Genomic DNA, 24,478 nt, shown 5'->3' on the forward strand with positions numbered 1-24,478 from the left:
GTGCTTGGTCTAGGAGAGGGGAAACCGCAGTCAGGGAAGAGATGTGGGTGCTGTTTCGGTGATGTACATGTGTGTGCACAGCCAAGGATGGGGATTTTCTTCTTCTGGAGATGTTTCTGGGTTCCTATGGAGCTGAAATGATTGCCCTGCTCTTGCCCTGAGCAGCAGGCTGTGATGAAGAGCTTGCATTTAGTGTTGGGGGTTAAAATCAGGCTTGTTTTGGGTGATGTAATGCCAAGCAGAGATCTTGGCAGGTAGGACAGGAGGGCTCAGAGCCTTGGAAGCAGGAGCTGTTTTCCGCTCAGTATTCATCATAGCTAGGGCTGAGTGCTCAGAGCGGCCGGCAGCGAGCCCAGAGCTCCCTCTCCCATAGCCATGTAGGGGTCGGGATCACCCCATCCCTGTCCCCCATCCCCATCCCAGCTTGGAGGTTGAGCTGCAAGGGAAGGGAGCAGCAGCACAGCTCCCAGCACCGCAAGCGCTTATAAATACTTGTGCCTGGGCAAAACAAACAAATAATATTAGTTGGGGTTTCAATGCCAAACAGCCGCAGATGGCCTATCAACATGGGGGAATGTGATGTTTGGGGTTTTCAGATAAAGTGGATGAGCCAGGAGCTGCTCTTGAAAAAGAGGTCTATGGCGAAAGGTATCAAAATAGCTGCTGAAAAGAGCGCTCTCTCCAATAGCCAGCCCAGCTGCAAAGTTTTATTAGTATATCTTAATCTTAAAATGCTTTTTCTTCTCTTTTTTCCCCCTTTCCTCTTCTCTGTTGAAGACCTTTCATGGTTTCTGCTGAGTAAACTGCACATCAGAAGGCAAAACTGTCATGTGGGATGGAGTTTTGCACTAATAATGGTATAAAACACATCCATCTCTGCAAAATAGCTTTGGTAGTGGACTTTTGGTAAGCTGTGTTTATAACAAAGAGTTTTTTATCAGGGCTTTGTAAATCATCCTGTACACGAGGTCATGCAGTGGTTGTCACATTTGCCTTACTCTTCTGTGAACTAACTAACGCCACTTTTTAATTGCTGCCAGAGCCACTGCTCTCTGCTGGCCTGGTGAGTTGGGTGGAAATAGGGTTGAACTAGAGCTGGAGCTACGCTTCACCCCACTCATCCTCACAGTCTCACCCTTTTCCCTATGATGATTTGGGGGGCAGAGCTCGAGTTTGGCCCTCGTAGCTTAGGTCCATGGTCCATGACTTGGGAGCAGCCGGATGATGACCAGTTTTCATGCTGAAAGATGGTGTGGAAGTGTAGTTCCTCCCCACAAAAAAAACCCTAACATACTGAAGAAGAGGTTGGGGACGCCCCTCCCTTGAGGGGTAAACAGAAGATGTTACATGTACTTGAAAATCTGCTATTTATGGAGAAAAACCAAGACAGGTTGTAGAGGCTCTGCTGGGCTCCCACTCAGGATGTCTGCCTGGTGTGGTGGCCATGTAGGGATGGTGACTGGGCAGGGCAGATGCTTTGGAGCCAGGAAAGCCTCATAACTTATTGAGTGTAACTTAGAGCATGAGGCTCTGGATGCGGCCTCTCTGCCGGGGCCAACCCACCGGTGCCAACAGAGCATTTTCTGCCTTTCTGCTTGCACTAAGGTTTCTCTCCATTCTCGTGTGCCACAGACAGCCTGGAGCTGCTGCTGCTGGAGTCCATGGCGTACACCGTGACTCCCACGCTGGCGGGACCCGTTGGCTCCCAGTACTGCGTCTGCAAAGTCGAGTTGTCCATCTGCGGCCAAAACCTTCTGGACAGAGATGTCACTTCCAAATCTGACCCCTTCTGTGTCCTTTTCATGGAAGTCAATGGGAAGTGGGTGGAGGTAAGTCCTGAAGTTGTGTGGATTTCCACCTCCTGTGGTTTGCCTGTGCTGGTGTCTCTTCCCCCTGTGCTCCGCTACAAGGCTGGTCCTTGTTCCTCCCCGAGAAGAGGTGGAAGCTCTTCTGGTCCTCTTGAGGCTGTGCATGCGGCACCGATGCGTTAATTATTCTGTGTCCTGCAACCGGTCCTTTCCTCATTGGTGCTTTCTGCTTTGTGCTGGGGGTTAGATTTAACTGCAAATCTCAAAATGCCAACCTCTGGAAAGGCACATGGTGGGGGTGAAAGGATCTTGCCACCTTCAAAGTGGTCCTAGCCCCTTCTCAGTCTGGTGTAAGCTGGGGATGCTTTGGATTTGGGTGCCTGAAATGCTGATCCCATGTGACAGTTAGATGTTGTGAGGTCCCGCTTGCAATGGGGCGTGTTTCTAGGTGAGTCAAGATAAGCTGGTTCTTGGGTCACATAGGAAGCTGGTCTTTGGGTTTCACTTTAAGAGTGGCTCTTTCTAGAGGCCAGGAGTGTGCTGGATGAGGGTCTGGCAGGTCAGTCCAGTGGAAAAACACTATCCTGGGCAGCTTGTGCCCTGAAAACCTGTGGCCTCCTCCAAGAATTATATCAAGGTCAATAGGCTTTAAGCTGGGCATTTCATAGGCTTGTGAGCGGTTGGTTGTGGAGAGGGCAGGACCATGGGACAGGGAAGGAGAGTGTTGGGAGGTGGGTGTATGGAGGGGTTGGATCAGGTTAGCTGCAGACAGACAGCAACCGGCTGGCAAATCCTAAGTGAACTCTTTGCAAACATTGGTCTTTCCTCCTTACCAGAAATCTCATAAATACATGCTTCAACTGCCATATTTGATACCAGGAGGCCATGAGAAGAAACTGCAGAGGATCTTGTTATTTTCTTGGTTTCAGAAGCTAGCTCCTTGTAAATGGGAAAGGTAATTCCTACAGGAGGAGAGGAGGGGAGGGATCATGACGTAGACAGTGGGACTGAGCGCACCCTCAGCAAATTTGCAGATAGACACCAAGCTGAATGGTGCAGTTGAGTTGCTGAGGAAAGGGATGCCATCCAGAGGCACCTTGACAGGCTGGCGGAGTGGGCCCATGTGAACCTCATGAAGTTCAACAAGGCCAAGTGCAAAGTGCTGCACCTGGGTCAGGGCAGTCCCCAGTATCAGCACAGGCTGCGGGATGAATGGTCAGAGAGCAGCCCTTTAGAGAGGGACTTGGGGGTACTGGTGGATGAAAAGCTGGACATGAGCTGGCAATATGCACTCACAGCCCAGAAAGCCAACCGTATCCTGGGCTGCATCACCAGCAGCATGGCCAGCAGGTTGAGGGAGGTGATTCTGCCCCTCTACTCTGCTCTCGTGAGACCCCACCTGGAGTACTGAGTCCAGCTCTGGAGCCCTCAGCACAGGAAACACATGGATCTGCTGGAGTGGGTCCAGAGGAGGCCCATGAAGATGATCAGAGGGCTGGAGCACCTCCCCTGTGAGGAAAGGCTGTGAGAGTTGGGGTTGTTCAGCCTGGAGAAGAGAAGGCTCCAGGGAGACCTTATTGCAGCCTTTCAGCACTTAAAGGGGGCTTATAAGAAAGATGGGGACAAACTTTTTAGCAGGGCCTGCAGCAAGAGGAGAAGGGGTAATGGTTTTAAACTAAAAGAGGATAGATTCAGAACAGATATAAGAAAGAAACTTTTTACGATGAGGGTGGTGAAACACAGGAACAGGTTGCCCAGAGAGGTGGTAGATGCCCCATCCCTGGAAACATTCACGGTCAGGTTGGACAGGGCTCTGAGCAACCTGATCTAGTGGAAGATGTCCCGGCTCACTGCAGGGGGTGGGGTTGGACTAGATGACATTTAAAGGTCCCTCCCAACCCAAACCATTCTGTGGTAGGAATAATTATTGTTCTCACCAGCTTTGGGCGTCCCTGCTGCACCAGGACATCCTGCTCAGCAGATGTGCATGGCTGCTTTCAGCCTGTGGGCTGTGGGCACTGAGGCTCTGCGCAGACGAGCACGCTAGCATGCTCCTGCAGCTGGGGGGTGTTATTTTTATTTTCCTTGTATGTCCTAAGGAGCTTAGAGCTGCATTAATTTCCTTTGCCTCCCTACCCACTCCAACACAAGCTTACTCCAGGGCAAGACCCTGCTGATAAAGGTTCTTTAAGGACAGGATGACTGTCCGTGGCTGCGACGTCCCTGCTGGTAGGTGAACATGGGATAAGTCCGTCCTCTCCAAGACACAAAGAATGCACAAGGAGTCCTTGTGTGTTGTTCAAGCCCTCCACTTCAGCAGGACGAGGTTGCCGCTAACCAGGCTAATGGAGTGTGAGGGAATTGACCCTCAGCAGCTGTCTGAATTATTTCATAGCATAAGTAAAACATTGGCTTGATCCCAAAAGCTTGCTTCCCAGCATACCCACCAACTGGGTGTTTATTCCTTTGAAAATCCCCCTCCTGCAGGGAAGGGGCGCAGAGGTATGTCTCCCTGCTGCAAGCCACGTCGGGGACTGGGTGTGTGCGTGCTGCTGGCACCGAGGTTTGTCCAGAGATGCCCAAATTGGCTTTGAGCAGCATGACCTTGGTCATCACCAGCAGTGCTGCTGCAATGGCAAGAGATCTCACTTGGGCGGGTCTCCCAGGCAGATGCACGTCTCAGGCTGGTTTTGCAGTCTGGGTGTGCACAAAGTGGACTGGGAACTCCTAAGGATGGTTTTCCTGGTGCTTTATTGACTGTTCAGCATCTCATGTGGAGAAACTATAGTTGTTGTCTCCTTCTGCGGCAGTTTGAGTTGGGCAAGGTGCCACCTGTGATAAAATTGGTGTTGTGAATCTAAACTCCAGAGTCAGTGCAAGAGCATTTAGCTCTGTGCCTAAGAGAAACCTTTTGGCCACAGGGGGAAAGACTCTGGGCTAAAATGCCTGCAGAAACAAATGGGGATTTAATTTTATAACTACGCTTGTAGATAGCGTAAGACCTCTTTTCAGTTGGTCTGGGAGTGAGCAGAGCATGGGGCTGTGATGGATGGATACAGGCACCAGTGTTGGATGCAGCACAAAAAGAGCAGCCAAAGGGCATTAAATCATGTAAGCCAAACAAAAATTGTCCCAATTCCTGGGAAATTAGGGGGTCTCATTTTTCAGATACTTGGACTAGTTGGGCAGGCCTTTGAGCGCTTGGCCAAGGAGCTGGTGAATCAATGGGCATCACCTAAGCTGATGTCCTGCAGCTGATCTCACTGTCAGTGGGGAGGGTGTAGGGGCAAACCTCACCTTACCATGGTCTGCAATTAACTTTGCTCAGCAGCCTGGATGAGACTAATGAGCTTTCCAGCCTTGATAGGTGTCATCTCTTTGACCTGATTGTACTTTTCAGGAATTTCTCTTTCTGTCAGTAATGCCTCAGTCCAGTAGTTTTGATTCCAAAGCTTCTTTTACAATACAGATGTGTAGTGTTTTTTTGTTTTGTTTTGTTTTTTTTCCTCTGCTATTTTTAGCTTCTTTTTAATTGGCACGATAGGTACCGGACGTCAGCCTTGAGCGGCAGATTGCTTGGCGCTCTGCTGCTGTGGTTTCAGCGGAGGTCAGCATGTTGTGCGAGCTGACACGTGGTGTGGTATGCTTGCATGCCATGGAGCTGGCCCCGGTCCACTGGCACGCCAGGGCACAGCTGGCACCAAGATCCTCCCACACCCACATAGGGCAGTAGTGGTGCATGGGTTTGGTCTGTGGCTGGGTGCTGAGGAGGGCCAGGAGAGGTGGGCTTGCCCACGAGAGCCTCATTGTATGGGCCACTTGGTGGACCCTTGGCAGCTCATGCCACTATGGTTCAGAGCTTCCCCGGGGGTGCCCACATTGTCCTGCATGGATTTTGGCCACACAGACATGCTCCTTGCCCTAAGATGAACTGCTTTCCCATGTGAAAGTGGTGGCCTTAAGCGGTAGGGGGCATGATAGGGACAGCAGCAGCTCAGCAGCATCCCACAACACTGCCCCTGCATCCTCCGCACTGCGTTAGCAACACGTCCCAACTGTCAGACCTGGTTTAGGATGTGGGTCTCCTCCTCCAGGACCAGCCCCAGCCATGGTGGTGCCAGCATCTGAGCTGGGAGGTGGGGCTGAGGCACCAGCTGATGCCAACAGAAAGGTTTCTGCTTGCTGTTCTTGCTAGCTGTCACATTTGTTCCCAAATACAATTATTTTGTCTCGCTGAGCTTAATAAGAATTAAAAAAAAATCTTTGTGAATCAGCCTTGGAGGGGGTGGGGGAGGCAGGGACAATAAACCACAGGCTGAAAAGTGACAGGAAGATGGGTGATGTTTAAATGTTCTGCCCGATGATGTCATCTCACAGGAGCCATGAAAGACCTGGCCTGTGATGCCAGGAGCAGGGACACATGACTCAGCCGTGCCGCTGCCTTTGTGCCACTCTGAGTCATCCTGCCAGCCCTGTGCCTTCCGCACGAGCTTTCCTTGGCACTTGGGAGAGCATCAAGCATCTCCATGAGCTGGGGATGCTTGAAGGTCTCTAGCCAACCTCTGTTTGGATGCTGGAGGACTCTCTGTCTGTGTTCATTGAACACAAGGGCTGTCGTTGGAGATGATTTCCCACTTTCATGCCTGATTTGTAGAATTAAGACTCTTACCCAAACAGAAGTCTTTAATTAGGCTGCTTGCCTCTTAAAAGCCCTTGTGCTTCTCTGCTCTTGAGTGGTAAAGCTGCCTCTGCTCTTTACAGGGAATGCAGATGTGTAAGCCTCGGGGACAAAGCGGAAGGCAGGAGACGATGGCGTGCTTGTCTCCTGATGGAAGTGGCGTGAAGAGGCCTTGTATGTGATGGTCACTGTCAAGGTGACCAGTGCTGCATCAAATCAAAGACCAAACCATGTGAAGCAAGCAGCTGGGCCTTGTGATTTTACTGTGCTTCACACTAACAATAGGCAGGAGATTAAATGCTCGGTTTAATCTGGGTGTTGAAGGAAGCCCCATCACTCTGGAGGGTTAGCTCAAGACACATTGGCTGGGTTTCTCTTCCCCTTCCCTGGGCTACCCCTTCCAGGGCAAAGCTGGAGATGGGACCTCAAGTCATCTCCTTCAAACTAGCTCCTGGGAGCGGGAGGACTGATTTACCTTGGTCCCCAGCTTCCCAGTAGTTCAGAGCACATGGAAGGAGGTAAGATCAACCTCTGTTGCCTGCACAGTCTCATCTCCTAGGCTTGCAAGGGGATTTGCCTGTGTTGTGCTGCTGAAATAAGGTAGAGCTCATGGATGCTCACTGCTCCTGGTTCATCACATCTCTAAGCAGATGTTTGGGGTCCTTCTGTATGGGATGGCAGCAGAGAAGGAAGGATCTGCATGAAGCTGCATGGCCCTGGCCAGCTTACAGCCCACTGGTGTTGATGTGTTTGATTCCCCAGAGTGCAGCAGGTGGCTATTCTGGGAACACAGCATTTACTTTAGTTGTTTCTTGGCAGTTAAGACGGACTAAGCAACCAACTTCAAAAAACACTGTGATAGTTGGTATATATAGCAAACTCACCACATTTGCACTCAGTCCCTCCAAAACCTGCCTCCTGTGCTGAATGAGTTTCTTTGGGACTAAGGTATGTGTTTGCTTTTTGGGTTTTTTTTCCTTTTTTTTGGCTTTTTTCCGCTCTGCCGTACTTATTCTTGGGTCCACAGCAATGGCAGACATCCCGCCATCCTGCAGCCCGGCGCTGCTGGGGGATGCTGGCACGGGGGCTGCTTTCCGCAGAGTTCTTCCCCTGGGATGTGCAGGCAACTCAGCCTTGCCCAGAACCAGGTGTCCTGGCTGCAAGACAAGGCAGGATGCTATCCGGGGCCATGGCATGGCCAGGGGCTCCGTGCTGTCCTGCAGGCAGGTAGGATGGTCTTTCCCGGCACCAAGGGCAGCAGCTTTTGATAAAATTGCGCTGGTGACTGCCTGCCTTTCTTTCTTTTTTAATAGCCCCTGTTACCATATCCTGGGATAACAGGGCGATGTGGCAAAAGGCCGACGCTGCCAGCTCCTCTGCCAGCTCTGGTGGGCACGTGGCTATTCCAGCTCGGATGCTCAGAGCCATCGGCGCTTCCTGTGTGGCTGTGTGGGCAGGATGCCCTTCGCCAAACTGGCTGCCACCTCTTACGATATCAATACTATATCAATAGCTGCTCTCCTGACAAAGCTCCTACTTGGTTTGCTTGCTGGAGGGTTTTCCCCCAGGCCGCGGGTGTTTGTTTCTTGTTCAGCACTCAGGCTGTGCTGCCAGCATCCTTTCTGCCCGTTTTAGCTTCATAAGGGTATGTTGCATGTTGGGCTCCAAACTTGCCCTTTCCCAGTGCCTCTCCGGATGGATGACGGCCTGGTGGGTATGATGGGTCCTGACATTAGAGTTCAGACCCTCCTTGGCCATTGACTTCCAGAAGCAAATACACCACCTTTTTTTGGCCTCTTTTTCCCAGTTTCTGACACTTTGACTAAAATGGCGGGTTGCTGTGTCTGTGCGAGCCTGTGCCAGGAGCCTGGCTGGTGCTGCCATCCTCCCAGCCCTCCTGCAGTCTGAGTTACAGGGTCTGGGATCGAAGCCCCATTACCAGAGGTCAGTGTCCTGGGATCACCGGTATGGCTGTCCCTGGCATTTTTTTTTTGGCTCATGCAAGGCTTTCTGTCTGCCTGTGCCATGCTGCGTCGTAAACCCACACTTCCACTGGCTGCCTGCCAAGTTTCCTCTGCTCTTATCGCTGCTCTTGGCTGCGGGATGCTGCATACTGCTGTGGTGCTTCTCCTACAACAGCGGGTTCCCTACGTGCCTTCCAGTTTCCGTCATCCTCTGTGCACTTGCTCTTCCAAGCCATTGGAGACATCATTTCTTCCAGCCTGCTCGCAATACCTCAGGGTGACAAAATCTATTGAAATCTTGCATTCTGGGTCCTTCCAGCCTCTTGTTTCTCCCTTGTTTCTTGATGAAATCTATGAAAAATGGCCTGCAGTGATTTTTTTTCTCTTTTTTTTTCCATTGGAAGGCCAAGAAAGAAGAAACCACATGAATGTTTTGGTTTGAGGTCTAGAGGGAAATGCTAGAGGGTTGCTGTTCTGGCTCATGACACTTTTTCTTTTTGCTTGTCCTTGCTGTTAGCTGCACAGCCTGAAAGAAACAGGTTTGGCATTACAGCTGTGAGCGTCTGGTTGAGGACTGATGTGTGAGAGCATCATTTCCTGGGAGAACAGGGGTTAGAAGCCAGCAAAGACTCTGGCTTCAATGAACCTTGAGTCTACACCAAGGCTTGGCTGGGTGGGCGCTCCTGTCCTGGCTGTTGGCTGGTGTGGGCTTGTACAGCCCCGTGCACCCCGTCCTCGGGGATGCAGCTCTCTGCATGAAGTGCCATTACTTGTTTAGATGGGTCCCACCTTGCATACACTGGGTATTACAGCCTGCATTTAGGATGATCACTGCAGGGTTTCTGGGTGTCTCTGGCTGAAGTCAGAGAAGATACATGGCAGTGACAAAGATGCAAGATGCACATGCCTGAATGCCTATTTTTTTTTTCTTTGCAGCTTGACAGGACAGAGACAGCCGTGAACAATCTCAACCCAGCTTTTGCCAAGAAGTTCATCGTCGACTACCACTTTGAAGAAGTGCAGAAGCTCAAGTTTGCCCTGTTTGACCAGGACAAGTCGAGCATGCAGCTGTATGAGCATGACTTCCTGGGTGAATTCTCCTGCACGCTGGGCATGGTGAGTCTCTGAGGTCCCTGCAGCTCACTGTCCTCCAGCAAAGGGACCCCAAATCACACCACCCACAGGGACACGGCGGGATTAGAGCTGCTACTCTTATCTACTGTAAAGTTTGCTGGGTCCTTCCTGGAACAACTAATTTAATTTGCTTGTCACATTTCAGCTGTTGAGGTTGAACATGTTAGGGCTGTTGCCTACTTGCCCAAATCTAAGCTATTCATAGTGTGGGCTTCTGCTGGTGCCTGCAGAGAGACATCAACTGGAAGTTTTTGGAGGTACCTGTATCTTACCATGCGTTATGGTAAGAGCCCTGATGACCATCTTGGATTTGGACTTGGGTTTCCCAGATGTTTTTCCAGATGTTTAAAGGATGCATTGTGGTTTACCTTTTTATCTCAGTTTTGTTTTTCCTTTTTTTTTCCCCCCCAAAGCTTTATCCATTGCCGTTGTGTAGCAAATCGTCTCTCTCCTACTTTAGCATGTTGGTGCAGGAATGTGTCTTCTGCTCTTCCTGTGGAAAAGCTTTTGGGACACAATGCAATTTATAAGCCTTTGGAAGGTCTTTGCCTTCATGAGCCCAGACCCTGTTAGAAGTTGGCAGCTACATTCTGCAAACGTCTTTGTCCTCTGAGCTTGCTCTGACTCAGAGGCAAGGAATGAGGGGGATTTTTTCAGTTCTTTTGCAGCATCCGGCTGCTCGAGGCTGCTGTGGTACCTGGCACAAGCACAGGGGCTGGGAGAAACTCTCTCTGTTGTGCTTGATGCTGAGAACCAGCAGGAAGAAGACATTGTAATAGGTGGGTCAGCATGGACAGCCAGCCCAAGGTGTTCAGGGATGCTCATGAGCGTGATTGCTTTATTACACAGACTGCAATATGGCACTACACATAGCAAGGGGGGCCGAGTGATGTTACCATTGCCAACTCAAGAGCTTGACGTGTTAGAAGAGCACTGACATTTACAGAGTTTGATGTTTAATGTCTGGGTTTTTGGAAGCGCTCTGTGATGACCTAATTCTACTTCTGCAGAAGTTAAGAGACAGTGCAGGCAACAGCCTAGGCTGGCATTCAGTGATGTAGACCAAACCCATCCTTTACTGTTAGTTCAGTTGCTGAAATGCAGCAACCTCTGGTGTGGGGCAGTTCAGCAATGCTCCTTGTGAAGGTCATGGTCTTGATGGAAGCTGCAAGCACAGAATTTATGGACATAAGGAAACAGAGCTGAAACCTTGCTGTTCCTAAATGTGGCACTGCAGAAGTCCAGGGCTCTGCAGGCTCATGCCGGAGAGGAACGTTATCTGTATGCACTGGGGAGAAAGGTGGACCCTCCTGCTTGTTGGGTCTCCCAGAAGAGCTCAACGCTTTCTGGTGCTTTGAAAGGTGATTAGCTCAGAGCATGAGACTGGACAGGCCATCCTGGGGCTGTGGTAATGGTGAGGACTGGGCAGCTGTTGGCAGGTCTCACATCCAAGGTGCTCACTCAGAACAGTTGATGGTTTAGCCGTGGTGGCTCACGGGCATGCTATAACTACCTACTGTGTCTTTAGGCACAGCTGGTGGGCTTAGTGCCTCAGAAAAAAGAGAGCTCTGAACTTCTGTAATCTCATGCAAGTATTTACACTCTGCAAAAGAGAACTTGGCTTATGTGCATGCCCAGTTTTTGATGAGTTTTTGCAGCACTTCCCATGTGAGCTTCTTGGTGACTTTTAGTCCACAGCAAGACACCAGCTTGGAATGGAGGGATCTTCTCATTTTCCTTTTTTCCCTGAAATTCTCTGTTAGTCTTCTCTCCCTGTGGCCAGCATGGGCTTGCAGCACAGCCCAATCACAGGGCAGAGGTGGACTGGAGGCACATGCCCAAGGGTGCCTGGTGAGGAGAGGGGTGAAACGGGGCAGATGGGGGCTTGTGGGTTCAGCCACCCTGCTGTGGGTTTTCTGATGTCTAGATTTTGTCTGGTGAGATGTTTCCATAAGCCTGCCCAGTTTTGAGGCACGAGCAGCTCTTAGAAGGGAAGGAGAGCAGCCGTGGGCAGCAACAACAGCACAGTGTGCATCTGACTTTTCAATTTTGAGTTTGCATCTGAGCCCTGGCAGAATAGCCAGATTATTTTACTGCAGCTAATTAGGTCTGTGGTAAGATTTAAAAGGCTGGCTGGATCATTTGCGGGCCTGTAATGACCTCTGCAGCCAAACGAAATGTAACAGGGATCAAATTGCAGGCTGGAGGGTGTCCGTGGTTTCTGCTAGCCAGGGTTGTGAAGAGATTTCGCCTTCTTTTGCATGGCATGGCACAAACATCTTGTTACGCTGGCTGGTCATTCCTATGCATTTATGGATCAAAAGCACCAGGCTGGCTAGCCACTATGGGAAAGGGTTTTGGCCTTGAAATTGCAAGAATCATAGGATCACAGAATGGTTTGGGTTGGGAGGGACCTTTAAATGTCATCTAGTCCAACCCCACCCCCTGCAGTGAGCCGGGACATCTTCCACTAGATCAGGTTGCTCAGAGCCCTGTCCAACCTGACCGTGAATGTTTCCAGGGATGGGGCATCTACCACCTCTCTGGGCAACCTGTTCCTGTGTTTCACCACCCTCATCGTAAAAAGTTTCTTTCTTATATCTGTTCTGAATCTATCCTCTTTTAGTTTAAAACCATTACCCCTTCTCCTCTTGCTGCAGGCCCTGCTAAAAAGTTTGTCCCCATCTTTCTTATAAGCCCCCTTTAAGTGCTGAAAGGCCGCAATAAGGTCTCCTTGGAGGGAGAAGAACATTTCTGGGGAGCAATGGGAGGAATCCAAGCATGGCTGGGTCTCTTGGATGGCAGGAGCAACAAGTTAAGCCATTTCATTGTGTGTTTTTTTTAATTATTATTGTTATTTTCTGACTGTGTGATGTAGGACCAAAGGTGGAGGCGGAAGGATGGATGGGACTGCACTTTTTAAACTGCAACCCCTAGATCTCAAAGGAGTTCCAACTAGGTATGGGAGCAGAGCGCAGCTACTTCCAGCAGGTTGCTGGACCCCCATGGTGGGGTCTGCGCCTTCTGGGGAAAACTTAAAGGATCTCCAGATCTGAAGTCAACCAAAACTCAGTGAGCTAGGAAAAAATCTCAAGGGGTTTAATTCAGCTCCCAGATCATCCTGTCTGTCCTCTTACAAGCCAGAAGTGAAGGGGGGGGACACATGCCTTTGAGGAGTGCTGACCTCTGTGCTTTACTGGCAGCAGCTGTGCAGGGGGTCCAGGATGGTGCTGGAGGAGAGCATCTGGCTTGTAATCAGGATTTGTCCATGGAAACGTGGCCTGAAAGCAAGTTTCTGGCAGGGGTCATGTTAGAAGTATTTTAAATGGGGTTTGAATAGCTGAGTTGTGATTTTGCTGGGAACAAATCATGGTCCTTTGGCTGTGTGAGGTCCCACTGACCTGCTGCACACAAAGAGCTGGTCTCTGGGTTCAACAGCAGATGATGCTTCAGCCTCTTGTGCCATCGCTGCTCTGCACTGTTCAGCTGCTGCCCTGCGCCCCATGGACTCGGGTGACGGTGGTGATATTCACAGTATCACGGTCATCCCTGAATATATCTTTCTTCTACTGTTGTGAATGCTTAATCTGAATTAACTAACATGAGCAATGATCAGTTGCTTATGAGTCTGCTTTTGATCAATCATGACTTTATTTTCTTTGGCTTCTCTAGATCGTCTCCAGCAAGAAAATAACAAGGACTCTCCTTTTGGGGAATGGCAAGCCAGCTGGGAAAGGGATGATAACGGTACGGTTACTCCTTTATGTTACCTGCTGAGTGTGTAAAGGATAATAACCTGGGGGCGATGCAGGACACTCACCTGGGGTCCAGGAGACTGGAGCTTATCTCATGAACATTTTTCCCTTTGCCTCCCATTTTCCTGCCCACTTTGGTCTGTTTGGAGGATGATTCATTTGGGGCAGGGACCATCTTGCCTGGTACCCAGCACTGTGAGTCTTCAACCTCTGCTTCAGTCTCTGAAATAAGAAAAACCTCAATCTGGAGAAGTACAAAGTAAATCTATGCTGCTGTTGTTTGTTATCGGGTACAACATGCCTGCTCAGCCCTCCCTGGAGCAGCAGGAGGTAAGAGAGCTGATTCCTTTGCCTGTGATGGGTGGTTTTGTTTGTAGGAAGAGGATGGGAGCTGTGCCGTAGCAACAACTCTCATAGCAACAACCGCTGCTCCCAATGCAGACCCCTTCGGGCAGTGGCCTTCCCGCTGCGGATGTCTTTAGTGATGTTTTTTTTTAAAAAGAAAAGGTGCGTTTCCCTCCTGCCACATCTCACATCCTTTTTGGATCTCTTTTGTGTTACGGGTTTTGTGAGACGCGCAGCCGGGCAGCAAAGGTGTGGAAGAAAAGGCCAGCAAGGAGTTAAACGTTCATCAGGTTTAAAAGCACTGGAAGGGTTTAAAAGCCCAGGACCTGGCTGCTGCATGGGCATCTCCATTGCTGTTTTCTCTTGACGCTGGGAAAATGCTGCCAACTTTTCTCTCTTAATTGCTGCAGTTTTAGTCTTTAAACGCAAGAGGAAAAGCTGCAGTGAAGTTTACAAGCAGTGCCTGATGCTGTGTGCCGTCCCCGAGGAGCAGGCTCTTGTCACCCCATCCGACACTTGAATGGGAAGAGCTGGACCAGATGAAAAGTTTCCAGTCAGGTTCAAAGGTTACACACTTTAAAAAAGGGAAGGTCCTGATCTGTCACTAACGTGTCATTAAAAATCAAAGGGTCTGAGACATCTGATTTGTTTTGTACCATTGATGCAATTTTCTGATTAGGCATTTTTTTTGCCCTGGCTTGGTGATGACAACAGGGTCATGTGTGGTGGGCACCTTTCCTCACTGCTTGGCACGGCGCTGGAGCCCAGGCTATGGACACGAACCAAGGAGCAGGCTTCTGCTTTGGACTCACTTATATAAAACACGGAGTTTGGAGCCAAACCCTGCCTTCCTCACCCCCATCCCTTTCAATTTTACCCAAGCATCCTTTTTCTTAACTGAGATCCCAGAGGGGCGAATGCAACAGAAGAACCTTGGCTGGATGGACGGGATTGCATGGATGTCCCTAGGTTTGGAGAGATGGGGAAAATCCCAAAGCGAGCCACTGTGTTTGTAGACATCAATCCTGAGATCTTGCCGCACGCCTCTGCCAGGCATAGTGGTGGGGATGTTGTTATTGTCCACGCTGGCCAAGAGAAAATGCCACCAGCAGCCTGTGGCAGTGTGGCACAAGGACGTACCTGGATTGTCTGCACGGTCTGGCTTTTACATATCCTCCGGTGAGCCCTAAAATGCTGGACACCAACTGGGCATGCTTTTGTGGGTATCAGCAAAGGGCAAATTTCATCTGCTTCCCTACAGCTCCTCTTCCTCATGCTGATTTTGGAGACCATGCATGCCCACTGAGGACTAGGTAGGAGAGAAAACCAATGCCATGGCTTTGCAACAGGGAACTTCTGACTTCACAGCTATACGGGGCAGAGGGGAAGATTTGGTTTTTCATGTGGTGAACACATCCTCTGTGGACCAAAGAGTGGTGTCCTCCCTGGAAAGGCTGGGAGGTTGTTGGGGAGCTGTGGCTTGTCTCCTCGCTCAGCTGCCCAGGCAGATTCAGAAGCTGCATCTCGGCCTCCTCGTCTCTGCAAACTCCCCGCTCTCCTAAGTGCCAATAACCCTCTGATTGCTTGTTCTGCAGAAAATTGTTCCCTTGATTTCTGCAAGTTTTTCTAAAAGCTTTGCTGTAATTACGCTGTGTATCTCCAGTGAAGGACAGCCTCCTTGTGAGAGCCAGCAAACAGCCGTGCTTGGGAGCACCGTGTGTGAGGAAAATGTCCATGCTGTGCTCCTGGCCATGCCGGTGCTGGCTCCTGCCCGAGGAGGATGCTGTGGCTGGGGATGCTGGGGGACAGCTCAGCCCGCCTGGGGGAGCAGAGGAGGGAGAGGTGGGGAGCAGATGCTTGGGCAGGACACAGCCTTGAGGAAAAAAATTCAAGCGATTCAGAAAACGGCTGGTAACAGAAGTGAATAAATGTGTTTTTTTGTTATAAACATTCCCTTTCTTAAAATACCAAGAGAGTCGTTAGACCACGTTCCAGACAAAACCGGCCCACTGGTGGTTGGCAGCCAAAGCCCTTCTGGAGAGTATGTGAATAAAGTCTCTTAAACTGAAGTAATCCAGGCTGCACTCCTGCCTGCTGTAGCTCCTCAGGCGCAACAACAGAGTTTTCATCCTTGGGGCTGTCTTGTTGAGTGACTGTGCAGAGACGTGGCTTGAGTCCTTGGTGCCGCTGGCATCTCCCCCAAGGGATGGGGCAACTGCTTTTTGCCATGCCCAGCCTGGGACATGATGGACAAGGTGGCACATCTTGCTGGCAAGGGTTTTTATGGCTCCTGCTTCCTCTTGGCTTGGTCCTTGAAGGCTTCATCAGGTCCTGGCACATGAAAAACCACCTGAGACCAGCTCAGGTGTGACACCCAAGAAACGGGATGAGTTTGTCCCTGGAAGCTTTGTTTTAGATCTGATGGCACAGGGGAAGGAGGCTGCTCGGGGTGTCCTGGCACCTCATTCTCCCTTCAGGTTGTCCATTCAAGAGGCTTAATTGTGCCCATTGACTCCCAGCCCTGCAAATGAGTGTGTTTCATGTGGACCCAGCCCCAACGATGAGTCTGCGGAGGTCGGTGGGTGTCATGGGGGCTCCAGCTGCAGCACCAGCATTGTAGCTGGTAGCCTGCTATAAAAACATATCCTGTTTGTTTTAAAGCTGGTGTGTCACTGCCTTGGCGCAGGGTAAATGGCAATGCCTATCGAGGGGAAGTTTGGGCTTTTTCTCCGCCCTTCTCCATTCCAGGGAGAAGCTGGGAAGTATACTTCGGTCCCAAATTGATCTGCAAAGGTAAAATCAGTTTAATTCCTCAATAGTGAAATACTGCGTGCATTAGATCATCCAGTCTCTTAGCTGGGAAATCGGTTTTGCAGTTGTGCAGGTATCTTCAGAGTGCACATACTCAGGGTCTGGATTCTCCTCTGGCTTGGTGTTCACCTTCTTTTCCTGCTGAAAATGAATGCAGCCTTCTCTTGTCTTTCAGATAGCTGCCCAAGAGCTCTCGGATAACAGGGTGATTACTCTGAGCATGGCTGGCAGAAAACTGGATAAAAAGGTGAGTGGGGTTGTGTCTGGGGGATGCAGTGTTAAACTTCTGTCCTTCACAGGCTAAGGGATCTAAAGAAATCCCTGCTTTTGGGTATAGCAGTGACAGAAAATAGTCCTACTGGAGAAAGCACTAGGGTGAGCCTGGAGGGGGTTCAAGTCCTGGCAGTGCCACTGGCTGCTGGGTATGCCCGTGCCTCAGTTTCCCTGTTGTCATGGTATTGCTTTCTTCATCATGCACTTTGAGAGTGGAAGATTACATGTGGCACAGGATCTGTGTACTAGTATGTCCTAAAGACAGTAGATTTACTACTTCAGTGGCTGTTGTTTGTAAATGCCTCCTGATGAAGCTGGAAGTTTTGATGCCCCTTGAACCCTTATCTCAGAAGTGCTGAAAGCTCCTGACCCCTCACCTTCACCCCTCTGGAAATGGAGTGAACATCTGCTTGTATATCAAACAGTAGGGCCCGTCTTTTCCGAGGAAGAAGTGTTAACCTCACAGAGGCAGGTAATGCAGGAGTTTTGCTTTGGATATGATATGTAGGAAACCATGAGCCTTTCTGAACAAAGCCATCTGACCTTATTTACCAGGCAACCAGAGCTATTCCTCTTAAACCAGTGCTGTTGCTAAGCGATGGATAGGAATATTATTTTTTCCTTCTTCCTAGTCTCTCTGGAGCTTGTGTATTGGCAGGATGGCCCTCAGTTTTCAAACCAGAGTAAAGCAAGCATCCAGGCAGAAGGGCATTTGCTGGGGCAGAAGACGTGGTTTGTCCAGTCCTGTTGTCCAAATCGGATGGATGCCTGGTTTATCCAAGTGTTTTTCCCACCTGTTGGGAACGGCTGTTTTCTCACCGTCCTGCTTACCCTGCCTAGTGCAAGGAGCGAAATGCCCCTGTTAAGAAATCCCCAAATAACTTTATTTCAGAAATGGGCTGGAAGATGTCCTTGAGCTGGTGGCTTCCTCTGAGACATGGCCGAGGGTCAACCTCATGCATGTCAATGAAGACATCCCTAATGCAACAGTTTTCTTTCAGCACCCCAAGAAAAAGCCTCTGCTCCCTTGCAAAGCAAGGGATGGGATTTCACAGAAGGCTTGGTGCCCTTCCTTCATGCTTCAGGGTCCCTTTGCAGCTGTGGCCATTGTGAAGAGCAGGGCCAAGGACCTGGGTCCTCCCTGCGGCGCTGGTACCTCAAGCATAGAACCGCTTGTTGTATTGGCAACTTCATTGTTGGCATCACTTGCTCCGCGGGCAGGAGTTTGCAACCAAGTTCCTCTACCAGGTTATGCAAAAGTGACATCTTTTGATATTCATCTAGGACATGATACCTGTGCCTTCAGACCCACAGTCAAGGTACGGAAGTTCAAAATCTACCTGGTTACACTGGGATAAGGACTGTGAATAATCCTATTCTTTCTGCGTCTCCCTCTAGTTTATCAATAGGTATCAGCAGAAAGCTCATTCCTCGGTGACTGCCTGCCATCACCAAGAGCTAATGAGGTTTCCTTGCCAATTCCCACAACACAGCGCAGCGTTGCAGCGCTCAAAGTCCTGCTTATGGACGAAGGATGTTCATGTCACTTCATGCAAATTAAAATGGTCTCTGAACAAGGAAATTGGATGAAACACAATATTTTTGGGTCATTATTGGTCATGGATGAAATACAACTGTGAGAGTCGGGTAAAATTCGTTTAAGCTTAGGAAAGACAGTGGAGAAGTGGCTCAGCAAAAAATCACAGGCTTAAGGCTGCAGCCTGGGGGGGCAGCACCCTCCTGCACTATGCAGCACATAGCTGGGGAGCGCAGACAGAGGCTTGGACTTCATGTGAAGGGGTCAGATCTCACAGGATTTCATGGTGGGGCCATGGGATCATCTTGCTGCACATGCCAAGCTGAAGCTGCGACCATCCCTTACCGGCAGCCGTGCCGCAAACCCAGCCTGGAGCTGTGCTCGGCCCCAGGCAGCTTGTTCTGCCGTGACCATCCTTGAGGCTGGAACCTCTCTCAGGCTGCGGGCATGTCCTTCTCCCCATCACATGTCCATGGCTTCTCCACCCGCAGCTCACTACCTTGCTTTAAATGCCAAAGCTGCACAGCGGGAGCATGTCAGCAGCAGAACCAGCCTGAGGCTCTTGTACCTTATGTCAGATCAGCTCTTGGGAGAGTTGTTTTAAGAAAAAATATCTTGCAGAAGAGGATACCTCTTTTCACCTGGGACCAGCCTTGGTGAACTCAGCCCTAGAGCCGTGTGTGCCACTGCAGCTGTGGGGATGGCAGGAGGGCAGCGATGCTTCGGCACGGCTGGGGGAGAGCAAGTGCTGCGAGCCAGCATTGGTGCTGGAAGCTGTGGTGTGGGGAGCTGCATCCAGTGGAAGTGCCACCTCCACCCTCCTTGTCCATGGTGTGCAAGGGCCAGTTTGTATGATTTAGATTCTTGGAGCAGTTTGCAGATTGATCTGGTCTGCTGAGCTCCTTTGGTTGCTCAGTTTCCATCTCCCACCAGGCTTGCAGGGGTGAGATGTTTGTGGTTTTGATGTTTTAAAATAGCAGCCCACAGTCCTGTGGCTTGGAGGCATCTCCCACCCTGCTTTGAATGGAGCAAGGCTGACCGGACTTGCAAACCGGGCTGCTCCATGTGGGATGGCAGCAGACATCCTTCAAAGCTCCCTGCCATCATCTGAGCTGGTGCCTCCACCAGCCCACGCTGGGTTGGCGCTGATGAAACCGCGTCAGGTTGCAGGTTAAGCCAGCATAGGCAGAGTCAGGTACCCACTGCTGGTTCTTTAATCCATCAGCGAAGCTTGAAAGTGCCACGTCCAGGCTGTGGGTGAGCAGGTTCAGAGCTGTGCCATAAGCGTAATCCTGCAGAAAGAATGGCTGGTTTTCTCTCCTACAAACATGTGAAAAAGGGTAGGAGAAAAATAGCCTAATCTCACCAGAGAGCATCCCTGTGAGCCTTTATGTTCTGCTCTTCTGGCAGAAGAATTTTGACTGAAGCAGCTTATAGTTTCTCCAAGCTGAAACACTTTGCAGTGATTTACTTTTCTGGCTGGCTCTGGAAACAGGATTTAGATAGAAACGTTAATGGGTTTTCTGCTGGGACATCACTAGAGCCTGTGTCCGTCCCAGCCGCCACCTCCCAGGCTGGCTGTGGACAGGGGATCCTGGGACGTCCATGCTTCCTCCTCCTCCATGAGCAGTCCCCTGCATCCCCACCACATCACTTGGAAGCCCAAAAAGCTCCTGTTCAAACCTGTAATAAGTTCCTCCAGCTCTTCGCAGGACTCAGGCAGCCACCTCCCTCTGGGAGGAAAACCCAGCTGAAATGGCTTGAGTTCTCAGTAAATAATTTGGAATATTTTGGGCTTGGTTTCTTGTTAGCCACTTAGTTTTTCTGAATGGGAATTAAGTTCTGCTTAGAAATGCTGGAGTTTCCCTGTGTTGGTGCCACCAGCACTGCCCTCCTCTCCGGGCTGTGAGTGCCCCGAAGTTGGTGCCACCAGCACTGCCCTCCTCTCCGGGCTGTGAGTGCCCCGAAGTAGCCCCCATGCCAACACCCAGCAGGGACATGTGTGTATGTGTACATATTTCTCATAAACCAGCAGCCCTTTATCACGGAAATATCTGAGGAGATGCTGGCAGGAAAGGCAGCATACACTCACTCCAGGCTGCGTATCTCAGAGGGTGTTACATGATCTCTGTCAACACCAGGGCAGCTTGCTCCTTAAAGATTTCCTCTGCTTATGCTTTACCACTGTGTGTAGCAGGGTGGTTTTTTTTCCTTTTTCCCCCAAGACAGTCATGCACTTCATAATTCTGTTTTTCTTTTGAAGCTTTGGATGTTTTTCCAAGCCCAAACACAGCTGCCTCCCAGCTCGGGTTGTTTTCTGTGGTATCTGTGTCCAGAGAGCTCACCGGGTGGCGGGCGCCCGCTGGCAAATCCCGTGGGCATGCGCTGGGGTGCTGACTTGCCCTCCGCATCAGTCCCGAAATGTGGTGCAAACATCAATGGAATTCACGTGACCAGGACACGGAGGGGTGGCAGGGCGCTGGCCGTGGGTGCTGCCTGTTTGCTGGCGTGCTTGAGCCAGTCTCATGAGGACATGAGGGTGTCTGCAGAGTTGGACAGCAAAGGGGTCTGTGCCTCCTCGGCACTGCCAGGGAAGATCTCTCTTGGACCATCTGTCGCTGCTTGCAGAGCACCGTGTGACCCAGCCTGTTCTTCTCTCCCAGGACCTGTTTGGAAAGTCAGACCCTTTCTTGGAGTTTCATAAACCAGGTGACGATGGGAAATGGATGCTTGTCCACAGAACGGAGGTGAGTGCAACTCTAACCCAAGCTGCTGAGACACCACCATCCTTACATCAGCTCCTCTTGCCCTTTATGGCATTATCTCATCAATCACCCATAAAGCGGGGTGGGATCCAGGGATTTCAAAACCTCACGGCTGCCTTCACTGTGTCCAGCTGAGGCTGCTGGACTCCAGCAGCTGAAGATTTACTGAGGCCAGTAAGGTCTTGAGATCTTTTCTGTACTGCTCACTACTGTATCTACCAAGCAGAGAGGCAGATGGTCTTTTAACCTGTGTTAACCTCCTGGCTCAGCCTGAGCATGGGCTGTGCCCTGGACCACTCACCCTCCCCATGCAGGAGCAGCGGGATGAGCTGTGACCCGGGGAGATGGTGGAAAGAGGTTGTGGGAGGTGGCCCAGGGAGTGGTCGTGGGAGAAGATTAAAACGAGCATTTGCCAGATCCTCAGCTAACCCAGGAGAATGCTCAGGCATCTCCAGCTTCAGTGCGAGAGCACTCGGGCTCGTGTCTAATGGAGCCAGAGCCCTGGCCAGGGAGGCAGAGACCTGTACCAGGATCCCGGTGGGTATGGTCATGGGCAGCTAACCCCTCCCCATCCCTCATTTATGCCTGCTGCGATATTTTGATCTGAGCTCCCTTCTGGTTATGTTCTCAAGCTGCTAAAGCCAGTGATATTATGGATAAGAGGCACAGCACAGGCAGGGAGAAGCAGGCTGGCTTCTGCTTTAGTACCAGGCTAACAAGTACTTCTTGATGGCTTTTTTTCCCCTCCTCAAAGCTTGTTTCAAGGCTTTTTTTTTCTGCACGTAACTCCTGGCAGCTGGCAGAAAGAGGAGGGGTCAATTGCTGCAGGAGGGGCTCACAGAAACCCCCGTGTTGGGGGGAGAGGGTCCCATCACACCCCATCTCACCCCCTCTCTTTTTCCTGTCCCCGTCTCACATCCCTCCTTTTCTTGTCCCCTCAAGGCTTGGTTAAGGAGCCCGTTGTCCCACTGCAGCACATTGCTGCACCAAAACACAGTGGGAACTCATGCAGAAGGAGAGGGTGATGTTTATTTACAAAGTCTCTTTGTACGTTGGGTTTTCCCGCTGCTGTGCAAAGTCCACAAGGATTTCCTTCACTTGCACACCCATGTGCAGACGAGCACCAGGACATGTGTAACATGTGTGTCCTGTGGTACTGATATGGGCCATCCTTTTAACCCTAGCACGGCTGTTTATTTTTTGGTGCTTTCCCACACACGTTTCCATGCATATTAACCTTAATATTTCTCTTGTATTTCTGCGGGAGCAGGCTGGGACCTTGTTTGGTTGTTTCCTCCTGGTTTAGTGTGGGTAGCTGGGCTTTGACCAAGATATCACCAAGATATATTTCTCAGACGTGGGGATTCTGAGTGACCTCCAGCCCTTCCTCCTGGAAGAGATGTGGGAATTGGGAACGCAGCTGTGCACCAGCTGTCACTGGGATCTCTATAAGCAGGTCAGGTTTATGGGGAGCAGATGCATATACTGATTTTTCCTCTGGGTTGCTGCCCAGTTCCTCCACTGTTCTGTCTTGCTGGATAAGGGTCTAGCCAGGTTTTCTTTCAAGTAATGGCTGCTCCAACAGCCTCCTCCTTACCAGCCCGGAATGTATCCCACTGCCCTCAGGGGAATCCTATACCAGGCAACCATCTTTGTGTTTTGAGGCCAGATACGAAGAAATAAGGTTCCTTGTTCTTGCAGCTTTTGGTACGGGAATATAACCAGCTCTCAGTCTGATGCTGGCATTTCTCATGCCACCACGGAGGTGTCTGGCAGGGAAGGATTAGTGTGCTCATTACAGCCTGTTATTTAAGCACAAGTGTGAATGCCCAGCTGGGCGCCGTGTGATGGAGACACCGGCTCCTTCCCCACCCACCCTGGGGACCGAGCAGCTGGCAGTGTGCGGGCACCATCTCAGGGTGCGTGGGCTCCCCCTGCTCTTCCCAGCCTCCCGGAGGTGGTGTTTACAAATTCTGAAATAAACTGTGCTCACAGTGTCAGGGTTTCCCCCGGTCTTGTGTAAGAGCTTGTCTGTAAAACAAGATGCCCGTTTCAGGTCCCACACGGCTGTTTGTCTACAGCAGCAGCCATGGACCTCTTCCTCGCTGGGTTGCGCTGTTGCTGCTTCGGCTGCAAAGGTCCAAGGTCCTCCATGCCAGATATCCCTGTGTTTACCCTGCACAGAGAAGGGTTAATCTGCTGCCCGTGTCTGACTTTCCTAATATTCACGTGAATCTCTTTTTAAGCACAACACCTTTGTGAAAGAGGGTCTTCACCTGCCCTGCAGGCATCTCCAACGTATACAGCGTGTGCCTGGAGCCTGCTAGCATTTGCTTGGGTTTCCATCAAGCAATTGCATCCCCCAGGAAATGTCAAAAAGCATCAATTAATATTTCTCCAGCTCAGGCAGCAGATGTTACGCAGATGAGGCAAGAGAGCTGGACGTGCCCAGGGCTGTTTGGCTTTGCCGGCTGGTTGCGGCATCCCACTGCTCCATCTTCTTGGTGGTCAGGTACCAGACGGATGTAGGCCGCGCTGGGGTGCTGGGTGGTAGTAAGCAATGAGTAGGATGCAGGTTTGTTTAATTGCCCCTGAAGGTGGTTAAATCACCCAACATGATGCACACAGATCTGTTGTAACTCACGCATGCTACAACCTGAGAAGGGGGAGCTGCTGTGTCTAAGGAGGCAGAAGAGGGCTGAGATGGGGCTTTCTGGAGCTTGCCTGGCCTGTCCCACCGAGAGCCTGGTCCAGGGTCGCTCTTGGAGATGTGTCACCTGCTTTGTGCCAGTCTCCCCCTGCAGATGTGCCTGTTGTAATGGCATCCCTCCGTTCCCACCCTGCAGGTGATCAAGTACACGCTGGACCCCGTCTGGAAGCCGTTCACTGTGCCTTTGGTGTCGCTGTGCGATGGAGATGTAGAGAAGCTGATAAAGGTAACGGGGTCCTTCGGCTTGTGTTGTAATGGTCAGCCTCTGTGATCGATCATTAAACATCTAAAACCCTATGGCTTGTTTATAAAAAAAAACCCAAACAAACTAAACCAGAACCACCCCAACCCCCCAAAAAAACCCCTTGTTTGGGATCTTCAATAGGAGAGGTTGGGAACTTCAGCAGGTCTCGCAGGAGATTGTTACTACTTCTGAGGCTGGTTTGTGCCCCTTCTGCCCTAGGTGATGTGTTACGACTATGACAGTGATGGGGGACATGACTTCATCGGGGAGTTTCAGACCTCAGTGGCCAGGATGTGTGAAGCCCAAGATGCCTTTCCAGTAAGTTCTGACATGCTTTCAGGGAAGAATGAGGAAGGGGCTCCTCGGGGCTGGTGGTGGATTTTGGTACTTACACTGACACCCTCAACCTGTGCCGAGAAGCAGCCAAGTCCAACCCCCTTTCTCCTCCCACCCG

The 24,478-nt window shown here is 50.7% G+C and overlaps 1 protein-coding gene across 1 annotated transcript in view; it reads left to right on the forward strand.

Moving 5' to 3' along the window:
- The window catches only part of CPNE2 (copine 2), a 51,105-nt gene that overhangs the window by 7,849 nt on the left and 18,778 nt on the right, over nt 1–24,478 (forward strand). The window contains exons 2-8 of the mRNA XM_082320499.1: nt 1,633–1,829; nt 9,387–9,566; nt 13,257–13,331; nt 16,671–16,742; nt 20,969–21,052; nt 23,917–24,006; nt 24,244–24,342. Of these exons, the coding sequence (XP_082176625.1) occupies nt 1,662–1,829; nt 9,387–9,566; nt 13,257–13,331; nt 16,671–16,742; nt 20,969–21,052; nt 23,917–24,006; nt 24,244–24,342 (768 nt within the window). The 5' untranslated portion in view covers nt 1,633–1,661. The remainder of the gene's footprint in view (nt 1–1,632; nt 1,830–9,386; nt 9,567–13,256; nt 13,332–16,670; nt 16,743–20,968; nt 21,053–23,916; nt 24,007–24,243; nt 24,343–24,478) is intronic.

This window comes from Platalea leucorodia (genome assembly GCF_965183815.1).
Source record: "Platalea leucorodia genome assembly, chromosome: 8".
NCBI lineage: Eukaryota > Metazoa > Chordata > Aves > Pelecaniformes > Threskiornithidae > Platalea > Platalea leucorodia.